The sequence below is a fragment of the Chinchilla lanigera genome, unplaced genomic scaffold, assembly GCF_000276665.1.
Source record: "Chinchilla lanigera isolate Chin_1 unplaced genomic scaffold, ChiLan1.0 scaffold00164, whole genome shotgun sequence".
In the NCBI taxonomy this organism is placed as follows: domain Eukaryota; kingdom Metazoa; phylum Chordata; class Mammalia; order Rodentia; family Chinchillidae; genus Chinchilla; species Chinchilla lanigera.
Window position 1 is genome coordinate 2,005,411 of NW_004955565.1, and position 11,220 is coordinate 2,016,630.

At 46.4% G+C, this 11,220-nt stretch overlaps 1 protein-coding gene across 1 annotated transcript in view; it reads right to left on the bottom strand.

Moving 5' to 3' along the window:
* Nucleotides 1-743: 743 nt before the first annotated feature.
* Nucleotides 744-11,220, bottom strand: part of Atp6ap2 (ATPase, H+ transporting, lysosomal accessory protein 2) — a 23,768-nt gene continuing 13,291 nt past the window's right edge. Inside the window, exons 5-9 of the mRNA XM_005413271.2 lie at nt 10,860-10,997; nt 9,523-9,576; nt 8,269-8,418; nt 6,309-6,428; nt 744-1,801 (exon numbers count right to left, since the gene is read on the bottom strand). Coding sequence (XP_005413328.1) covers nt 1,610-1,801; nt 6,309-6,428; nt 8,269-8,418; nt 9,523-9,576; nt 10,860-10,997 — 654 coding nt within the window. The 3' untranslated portion in view covers nt 744-1,609. The remainder of the gene's footprint in view (nt 1,802-6,308; nt 6,429-8,268; nt 8,419-9,522; nt 9,577-10,859; nt 10,998-11,220) is intronic.

An 11,220-nucleotide genomic window follows, 5' to 3' on the forward strand; every position in this document is an offset into this window, starting at 1 on the left:
CAGCGTCACAGTCCCGCTCCCATCTGCAGGCCCTGTTTGCGGCCGCGGGGGTCAGCGTGGGAACTGTTTTGGGGCTAGGCAGCTAAGAACCCCTCATCCCCATAAATCTCGCAGAGTTGGGGGGAGACCCTGGATTGTGGAACAAGGTCAGCTTTCTCCCCCGTGACACTGAGAATCAGTCTTCCTTGTACTGGAGTGTCACAGGAAACGAAACACATTTCCTCCAGTACGTGCAGTTTTAATACATGACTGTGAAAGCCGCCTTACAGCAAGTGGTAGGGAAACACTAGCACCTTCTGGCACCTGCCGAACTCCGGGTTACTTAGGAAGGGGCTCACGATGTTTCCAGAGCAGCCGCAGAAACAGCCAGCGCGAACCCCAGGAAGGCTCCTACGGGGAGGGCTGCAGTGCTCAAGAAATGCCTTCGCTACGTAAGCGTGAGGTTTCAATTCTCCGTGTCTCTTAGGCAGTAAAATGGTAATCTAAAACCCTGAGAAAGTCCTTCATATTCCAACCAATTACTTGTTTATTCATCATTTTATTATTTTTTAAAATCATTTTTCCCAGCTATTTTTTATTAAAAACTTAAGCCTGCGTTCAATAGCAAGAATTGGTAATTAAAATGCCTTCCCCTTACACGGGTAGCAGGAAGGCGGCAGCGAGAATAAGCAAGTGTTAAGGAAGCCCGGGAATCATTTTGCATAACAAAACAGCCAATGCTGATGAAAGAAAAGCCTGTTTACTTAGGGTTCTGCGACACGTTAACTTTATTTGTCATTCATTATAGACGTTGGTCCGCTTCCATGTGAAAAGTACAGTTCATCTATTTTCACCTATCTTGTACAGAATATAGTTGCACCACAGGCCGTAGTAACTTTACAGGGCTTTTGAAAGTTACTGAAATAAAAATAGTTTAGATTCATGCTTTAGATGCTCCCCGACAGATTTGTTTTTCCTGTGTAATCACGGGCATCTACATGCCACGTAGCCAGTCTCTTCTTAAATCACTGTCATATTTTTAATGTCCTTACTAGACACAGGTCACCAAACTCATAGCAGAAGTTAAAAATAGCCATACCATCAGACACAGTTCAAAACTAAGTGACTGTATGAGTACATCCAGTATTTTAGGGCTGCTCTAAGATCATGTCTCTCATTCAGATATTTACATCGAACACATTTACAAATGGTTCATAGTATGGTATAGCCCAAATAGGATCTTCATCTGTCCTGTACAAGCAAGTGAAGCATTCATTAGTTTCTCTAATACATTCAGTGCATTTTTCCAATATAAATAATATACACTATTCTAAATGTTTTACATTTCTTTCAGTGCATATTTCCAAATGTACTAAATGGAATGAAACTGCATTATTAAATCACTGTATCACAGTACTCAAGCATATCATGGAATCTATATCACATATTTCGATTTACATCAATACTATACTCTAAAAATAATCATAGGCACACATAAAACAGAGAACAAAATTTGCTGTTTTTTTTAAAAATTTAAAGTGTACTATCTATTTTAAACCACACTAAAAGTTATATTTTAATAAAACAGCCCATATCCAAACCCCTTGTCTAAATCTGGCATGAAGACAGTTCAGTCCATTCGGATCTTCTGGTTTGTCATCCTGTAGATGATGCTGTCGTAGCCAGGATCCATGTTCCAAATGTTGTAGGAGGTGATGATCACAGCCAAGGCCAGTGCGATCATTATCCAAAGCACCATGTTGAAGATCACCGAGTACTCGAAATTATACTTGTACGCAAGGTTATAGGGACTTGCAGTGTTCTACGAGATAGAAAAGAAGGAAAAAGTAAGTGAAGAGGGAAGAATTTTAAAATAAAAAATGATCCCCATGTAGTGGCTAGGAGTCACTGTCTTAGCATTTAGTCCTCAGTGGTGTAGGAACTACTTGTGCTGGGAGGCCCCAGGAAGCGGAGGCCCTGTGGCGAAGGCACGGCACTGCTGAAGCTTCGATCAGGAGCGCTGCCTGAGAAAATCAGGCAACAGAAAAGCTGAAGGTGAGGGCCAGGAATATAGCTCAGCTGCACGGAGCCTGCCCGGCAAGCATGAGGGCCCGAGTGCAATTCCCAATTCAAAGAAAAAAAAACCTCAAGGTGGCAAGCCTGTGACCCAGTAAGTCCACACCCTAAGGAAAACATCTGCAAATGGACCGAGAGGTGCGCACGAGAACGTCAACAGAACGGGCAGTGGGCACATCCATCCAGTGGCACATGCAGCAGCTAACGACTCCACAGCAGCTATGCCCATTGGCTAGTAAAGAAGGCAGAAAAATGCTTACGGTGACTCCATCTATACAAGACTCAAATACAGACAAAACTGACCAACATGGTTTAAGGAGAAATCCATATGCGGTCTCACTGGAAAGGAAGGAGTGGGGGGTAATGTGATGCTGAGGATAGGGGGCCGGGGATGTAGCTGGCAGCAGATCTGGCCTGAGGCCTTGGACTCCATCCGCCAGGGTCAGGACTGCCATTCCCTCTGGATTGGGGAGGGGAGAGGGACCAGACAGGGGGACATCTTGAGGAACAAATACATAATGGGTTTTGTTTTTTTTTTTATCTTTTTGAGACAAAGTCTAGCTATGCAGTTCAGGTTGGCCTCACTTTATAGCTCAGGCTGGTCTTGAACTTGCAACGATTCTCCTGTCTCAGCCTTCTGAGTGCTGGGATTATAGGCATGTGCCACCACACCCGGCAAAACTATATAGTGTTAATATTATCTTTGTTCTTTAAATAATTAAACGTACCACAGTTATGTATGTACGATCTTAATTTTTTTAATTTAAAGTGGAAAACAAATGATGTGCGTCTTCAGTCTTGAAGTGGTGTCTGCCAAGCCTTGGGACGGGAGTTGATTCCAGGCCTGCGCAAAGGCAATGTCTGGGACACTTCATTCTGGCTAGAGAGTTCAAAAAGCAGGACAGAGCTGGGAGTGCGGCTGAGTGGTAGAGCACAAAAGGTAAAAAGCAGGATAACAGCAGGATGCAGCTGGAAGCAGGAAGACAATGGAACATCTAGACCCGAGCCTGTGGCAAAAAGAAGTCACTGGGGGCCGGCGTGGCGGCGCGCACCTATAATCCCAGCACTCCGGAGGCTGAGGCAGGAGGATCATTGCAAGTTTGAGGCCAGCCTGGGCTACACAGTGAGTACAAGGCCAGGCAGAACTTGAGAGTGAGACCCTGTCTCAAAAAAAGAAGCCACTGGGAAGTTTCATGCAGGACCTGAGTGACTTAATCAGGTTTGTCTCTAAAAAAATAACTTTGATGACAATGCAGTGAGACCAGCAGATAGAACGACAGGCAGAATTGGAATAAAAGGGCCGGAGTAAACTGAGTAAACTAGCCAGTAAACTAAAGGCCAGGACCTGCAGGAGCTAAAGATAAGCCTCGGGGAATGACAGCGCCAAGGACAAAGGACGAGTCCCTGAGTGCACAACAAAGCCGCAGAGGGCTGGAATGCGAAGAACAAAGAAACAATACAGCCTGCTTTTCGGACAGCACAGCAGCAGCTGCTCACCAGCACGTTCCCCTGCACATTCCCCCTGTTCCTGGGCACGTTCCCCCTGTTCCCCTGCACGTTTCTCCTGCCAGAGACGGGTAGGTCCTAGAGCAGCGATGGCGAACCTTTCAGAGCTTTCAATGATAAGCAGCCGGCCGCAGCACCCGTGCCACACGTTCGCTACCACTGCCCTGGACTTAAACACGGACAGTGTCCTTCTTCTAAACCCCCTCCCCACAAGCGAGCGCTTTCCTCTTTGTTCTGATAAACCACGTGGTTACCGTTCTGTTCCCCGCTGCTTTCCATGTGCTGTCAGCCAGGACTTCCTGCCCCCACAACAAGAAGCCAGAGAGAAGAGTGGGGTCCAGGAAGGGTTTGAGAAGGGCCGGCGGAAAGCCGGGAGTGCTGAGCAGCACGGTGCCTGGCGGGGAAGAGGAGAGAACGTGACTGACTCCTTTCATCCCTGCAGCCCCAGCACCGGGCACACCACTCCTGTGACATCCAATCCTTCCCTTAAAATACCGACCACAGCGATCTCCTCGGAGGAGAGGACACACACAGAGACATGTGCGCTCACCAACAGGGGGCTCGGGGCAGAGGCAAAGGAGTGCGTGTCCTTGAAGGCCGCATAGTCTTTAATTACTCTGGTAAACAGGTTCCTTTCCGCACCCGCTGCAAGCGTGCCTTCCAACGAACTGTCCTGTATTTACGGAGCCGCATAGTCATAGCTGTGATCTCAGTTTCAAACATTTCCATCACCCTGAACGTCCTCGCATGGAGGCCTCTTCCCCCGTGGCGTGAGCGGGGCGGACAGCGCGTGAGAGAGGAGGGGCGCTGGTCACGGACGGCACCACAGGCTGGACCGGTCTCGGACCACTTGACACTGCCTTGGACTGTATGCGGGGATAAGCCATTAAGTCACGGCCTAAACTGATTAAAGAAATGCGAGTCCAACCAGAAAGCAGAACTGTTATTTAAAGATAGATTTGAATTTAACGGTCAAACTCTTAAGTACTACATACTTGGAGGTAGTGTTCATTCACTGCCTTGAGGTCAAGAAATCCACTGACATCACCTAATTCTTGCCCCTAATTCATCACCACACATACAATAATTTGAGAAACTACTTCCTCATGCACTCGAGCTATCCAGTAAAGCAGCTGGTTCATACACTCAAACTAACACACCTCAGGGAAAATAAGCTCATTTGTCAAAGAAAAATCCCCAAACAACTGGGATCTCCTTGAAGCCGGCAACTTTCTCTCTGGAGTCACTTCACGTGAAAACAATTAGCAGGCCTAACTTGGCAATGCTGAAAGAATCTACTACTCAACAGTCATCCTATTAAATTTAAATCTGTCTTGAAATAAAAGTTCTGCTCTCTGCTTTGACTCCACTGCTTCCATCAGTTTAATCGGTTACTTCCTGGAGTACCGTCAAATGCTACCATCCGGAATTCTTGGGGTTCCGTTTGCCTGGCTGCGGCTGCAGTAACCTGTGCTCCCGTGCGCTAGCTCCGCCCATGTTTCACCATGTTTTCCTCCTCATTTGGGGAGACCAGCGGGGACGCGTCCTGAAGGCGGGTCTTGCCTCCAGTGAGGTGCCATAGGGAGCTGTCTGGGACCCAGTTTCATGTTAATTTCTTGTCCACCGGCTTCCTGGAGTTTGCGGATAATACGGATTTGAGCCCTTTGGTTAAGAATTCGCAGGGAGACAGCTCCATTCCCAGCATGTACGCAGACCACCCAGAGCCCAGGCTGCCTCCGACGGTGGGCGCACTGTTTTCTAGTTTCCCCTCTCAGAGGGTACGGCGTTTTCAGGCCCCCAACTTTAGACGGAGAGGACAGTCAGTGCGCCAAGGGCCTCCTGGTGCCCCCGCTGGCAATCGTCCCTATGGCGGCCTGCTTACTGCAGGTTCCTCTTGGTTATTTTGAAGAATTTCCCTTTCTTGAAAGCTGAGCGATGCACTTCAAAAGGGGTTATGCTGTCAGCACTTCTGATGTTGCGCAGCGGAAGTGGAGGGGGGGACGCTGTCTTTAACAGAGGTCCCTGCACCCACTTCAGTGTGGAGGGAGGACTCGCAGGCCACGTGGCTCTGGACCACCTTCAGCAGGCATTAGCTTTGACCTTCCGACTCCAAGTCCCATTTTGCCATCAGTGACACTGAGCAAGGTGGGGGCTGCACGTGGGCCCACAGGGGAGGGCACAGGAGTGACTGGCATCTGACTGCTGGCGGTGTTCATGGCCACAAGGTGTCACGGGGTCTCCACACCACTCGTTTCCATCAGCACCCGCGTGCTGAAGCCAGGTATATACATGTATAGGATTATGTACACATACCCACTTTACCACGGCTGGCACCCTTGCCTCTGACTCTCTAAATACTTAAAATCAAAGCAAGATCCACACTAAAAAAATTGTTGAGGTAAAGCAACATTGTAAAGAGGTTTACACAGAGGAACCCAGAAAGCGCAGGACTGTGCCGCAGAGATAACAGACTTCCTAAGAAAGCAGAGTCCACGGTAGAACCTCGCCGCTCCCTCGCACGAACCCTCCCATCTCCTCGTGTATGCCCATCTGTGAGTTCTCTAGCCAGCTCCGATTTACATCCCTAGCCCAAACTTTTGTGTCAGGGTGATAGCAACCCCAAAGAACTCAGTATCACAGGAAAGATCATTACCTATGAATAAGACACCTATAGAAGATACAGGATTCATTTTTTTTGAAATAAGCTGATTTTACAGTTTTAAAGCAGGATCTAAAAATGTACTCACCTCCAGTTGTGTTTCAAGGATAGTCCTTGTCTTCCTCACAAGAGATGTGTCGAATGATTTGATAGTCACTAATTCTATCACTGCATTTCCACCATAAAGATTGTACATGTCATCTGCAAACTGAAAGGGAGCCACCAGCATTATGAATTCCAAATATACACTTTTTTTTTCATTTGTGTTTTAATGGACATAATTTGCACATACTTGTCCCTTAGTCGCCATGGGGATCGGTTCCAGGACCCCCCAAAGATACCAAAATCTGTAGGTGCTCGAGCCGCTCTATGAATCTGTGCATTATTTGTGCCGTATCTATGCAGTCCTCCCATACATTCCAGACCATCTCTGCCTTACTTATAGCATCTAATACAATGTAAATGCTACATAAATATTGTTATTCTGTATTATTCAGGGGGCAGTGACAAGAAAAAAGTCTATACATGTTCAGTCAAGATGCAGTTTTTCCCCAAATATTCAGTTGATTGACTCCACAGATGTAGAACCCGAGGCTATGGGTATTTATTATGTACAGCATATTGTTTTAAAATATGTATACCTTGTGGGATGGCTCAGTCAAGCTCATTACCATATGCGTTACCTCTCACACATCACTTTTTGTGGTGAGTCAAACACGTACTTAAATTATTTGGAAAGCTTCTGTGCAGCTACAACGATATACACTCACCTACTGGCTTAGGATATATACCATGTCCTTGAATATGCAAATCTTAAGCCATTTTTTTTTTGATACTGGAATCAAATTCAGGACCTCACGCTTGCCAGGCAAGTGCTGCGCCAAGCTAAATCCCTGGCTCAAATAAGCAAATCTTAAAGATTTGATTATGTTAAAGTATTTAGAAAAGTGTTAAGCTTTAATATATATTCCAGTGTTCAAAATAAAATTACTTAATAGACTGAACTTGTTGGCATATAAATTGGGGGAAGGGAAACAGGAAAGGGAAATGAAGACACCCTCCTCAGCGGTCTAGGGCTCATCACAAACATTTACACACAAAGCCTCCCTGAAGAGTTACAGTGGAATGACTCGGAAGAGAGCAGGCACTGACTACGCATCTACTACATGTCTGCTACTGCGCTGCTAGGTTACAACCTTATCCTCTCCTGGTGTTTAGTGGGTACATAGTTTCAGTTGGGGAAGATGAAAAAGTTACAGATGTGCATGGTACTGGTAGTTACACAACATGTAAATATTCTAATACTACTGAACTGTACAGATAAAAAAGGCTGAAATGCCAGGCGTGGTGGCGCATGCCTGTAATCCCAGCACTCGGGAGGCTGAGGCAGGAGAATTGCCATGATTTTGATCAAGGTCAGCCTGGGCTACCTAAGTGAGTTCAAGGCCAGCCTGTACTACATAGCAAGACCCTGTCTCAAAAAAAAAAAAAAAAAAAAAAAAGCTGAAATGGCCGGGCACGGTGTCTCAAACCTGTAATGCCAGCACTTAGGAGGCTGAGGCAGGTGGACAAAGTTTGAGGCCAACCTAGGGTACATAGTGTGTTCAAGGGCAGCCTGGGCTACACAGTTACCAGTCATCTCCTAATGCTGCCCCTACCAGCATGATGAATGGATATTCCAGCCTACCCCTGTGACCTGACTCTATTGTTGGCTGTTATAATTTTTTTTTTTTGAGAGGGGGGACTGGGAATTGAACTCAGGACCTTGTGCTTGCCAGGCAGGCGCTTGTGCCGCTGACCTATATCCCTGGCCCAGCTGTTATAATTAGACTCTCAAAGAAACCAAGTAAGACTTCAATTGTGCTGGGGTGTGGCTCAGTGGTAGAGCACTTGCCTGGCATACATGAGGCCCTGAGTTCCATTCCCAGGACCACAAACCTCAAAAATAAATTCAGTCAACAGTGTTTCCAAAACAGATTTTTCCATTAAAAGGGCTAACAATAAGTGAAACAGTTGCACCCCAACCTCCACAACACAGCCACATTTACCTTTTGCAGAGTGTCAACAAGGATCCTAGAAGCATCCCTGAATTGTTCAGAATCTTCCCCATAACGTTTCCCGATCTCATCTAAACCTGCCAGCTCCAGTGAATACAAATCAGGAGAATGATCCTTGGCTAGATGCTTGTGACGAGACAACTTAGGAACACAAACAAAGGCAGTGGATGAAGTAAGATGTCAAACCCAGCTAGGTGAAGTTTTATGTCTAAATAATCTACAGAAGTGGTGGCGAACCTCTTAGAGCTTTCAATGATGACGAACAGCGGGCTGTGGCTTGCGTGCCACAGGTTCACCACTGCTTATCTAGAGTATCATGGAACCAGGCCAGTGTGCCACAGCACACAAACAGTCTAAAATGGTAACAGAGATATTGGTTTAATGGGAGTTTCTGATAAATCTCATTTTGGGGGATAGTTAACAGAACTCCCTAAATATTGAAGAAAAGCTCTTAACAAAATTGCTTAGTTTTAAAAACTCAGATATGGGGCGGGGCATGAAAAAGCAGATGGCTGGTCCAGTTTGGTAGCAGGAATTCATGAGCCATTGGTGTCTACCTCCCATGTGCCCTCCCACATCATGGCCCAAGGCCCCCAGCGCTAAACTTCAAAATCCTTCAGTCAATGCCTGCTGCAAAAGTTTAGGAAATAACTTCTGAAGCCAGCAAACAGGTAAGAGTTTCTATTTTAGCCACAAGGATGATTTTTTTTAAAAAGAGCATTCACCAAACAACAACAACTGAAATACTGCTCAGATTTATTCCTTCCTTGACTGGGCTGACAGTATTATTAGTTCAAATTGTTCTGTCTATTTTCGCCCCAAAGCTATGGATGCAGGAATTAAGTCTTACTGTCTGACAAGAAATCAATGGCCAACTCAGAACTATAGCCAGGGTGTTTTCACTCCCAGGCCTATGTTCTCGGAGGATATACTGTCTCTCCTAAAAGTAGAAATGCAAAATATCTGATGTCAATAGGACACGAGTTCAAAATTCCCAGCACCAGCACTAATTTCTCAACTTTTTTTTTTTTTTGGTTTTTCTCCGGTACCGGGAACCGAACTCACGACGTTGCGCTTGCCAGGCAGGCGCTTTTGCCGCTGAGCTAAATCCCCAGCCCCATAATTTCTCAACTTTCACGGGATCATGAATCTGGGGCACGTGTAGTCAGACTTCAGTTGGTCCACTGTCACTCACGTGTTCTCCAGCAACTGAGACGGAACTGGAAATGTGAGCAGCCTACTTACCAAACTTGAAATGTCATGGAGCACTTGCAGTTCCGAAAGGAAGAGCAGGTCGACCTTCAGAGAGCCAAACAAGTGAGCGTCACTTTAAATATGCATCAGAGATCTGTATTTGCCATTTATCAAGGAAAGGAAGGGGTACTGCAAACATTGATCACGGAAGTGATTCATACAGTTGTCCTCCCTTTGGTAGGTTCACTTCCACTGAAAATGCATGCATGGGCCTGGGGGTGTCGCTCGGTGGGTTCCATCCCTAGCACCCCTCCCCAAGAAAGCACATAAAACACTTGCTACCAAAAAGGTGGTGGCCATCCCTAGCACAGCGACTACTTCTCAGGAGCTCTACTTTCACCAGGGCCGTGACACAAAGCACCTGAACTGTGATATTTTTTTCCCTCGGGGGAATCAGGGTGTCTGGCACAGGGCGGTGAGACCCTGCTGTGGACCAGTTGCTCACTGCCCTTGAACATGCTCCATGCTGGAGTGAAAGATGGTGGCCCGGTCATCCACAGGGAGGAGGGGAAGCGGCCACAGAGCGGCATGCCCTGTGGTTTGGGTGCATGAGCAGATGGCGAAGATGAAGAGTCGAAAGCAGAGGTGGCTCCCTCCACCAGTGTCCGGAAAGAAAAATGGGACAATGTGTCACAGCAGGGTCATGGCTGTGCGTAATGGCTCCCAAGTTACCAGGTCTATGTGGTTCCACCAGCCATGACCATGCTGCGATGTCTGCCCTATTTGGATTAACAGGGAGCAACCCTGCACTAGAACATAATACTATCTCACTGCTCAACTCACACTGAGGGCAAGTCCATTCATGAGATTATTAAGAAAATTACACCAATGGAAAGAAGAATCTACTCCAGCAGTAAATCTACACAATTTTTTCTCACATTTTAAAATTTCTAAAATTTTAAGTAGCAAAGGAAAGGGAAATCAATAATGATATTCATAGCCAGGAGTAGTGGCACAGGTCTGTAATCCCAGTACTCTGGGAAGCTGAGGCAGGAGGATTGCAAGTTTGAGCTTACCTTAGGCAACTCAGCAAACCCCTATCTCAAAAAATAAAAGGGCCAGACCTGGTGGCACACGCCTGGTGGCGCACTTGGGAGGCTAAGGCAGGAGGATCACAATGAGTTGGAGGACAGCCTGGGATACATAGTGAGTACAAAGCTGGCCTGAACTATATAGCAAGACCCTTTTTTAAAAAAAAAAAAAAAAAAAAAAAGAAAGAAAACTGGTGTAGGGGAGGGCTCTGGAGATGTAGCTCAGAGCAAAGGTTCTGGGTTCAATCCCTAGTACTGAAAAAAAAAAAGATATGCATTCAACAACTGTATACTCACTTCATTGTTCCTACTCAGAGAGTTGAGGGGAAGTGAATTGAGAATAGAGTTTTCTTGAAACAGGCGATTACGTAGCTGCCGTAACGTGACTGAAAGGTCTTCAAAAACTGAATTTGCCTTCCCCACCATATATACTCTCTGTAAGAAAAATCCCAAACTGTAAGTTCGTCATAGTCTAACCAATTCATTTAAAACATAGAGGGCTTCTGAAGCGGAGGCCCCAGAGCTCAGACCCATCCTACCAGTTAGTCCTACAGGAATGAGAGGGCCCAGGGCATACTCTGCCTTCTCCCTCTGGCCAGACCATCATCTCCATGGAGGAGCCCCGGGTAATCATGACTATGGAGGAACAAGAAAACAG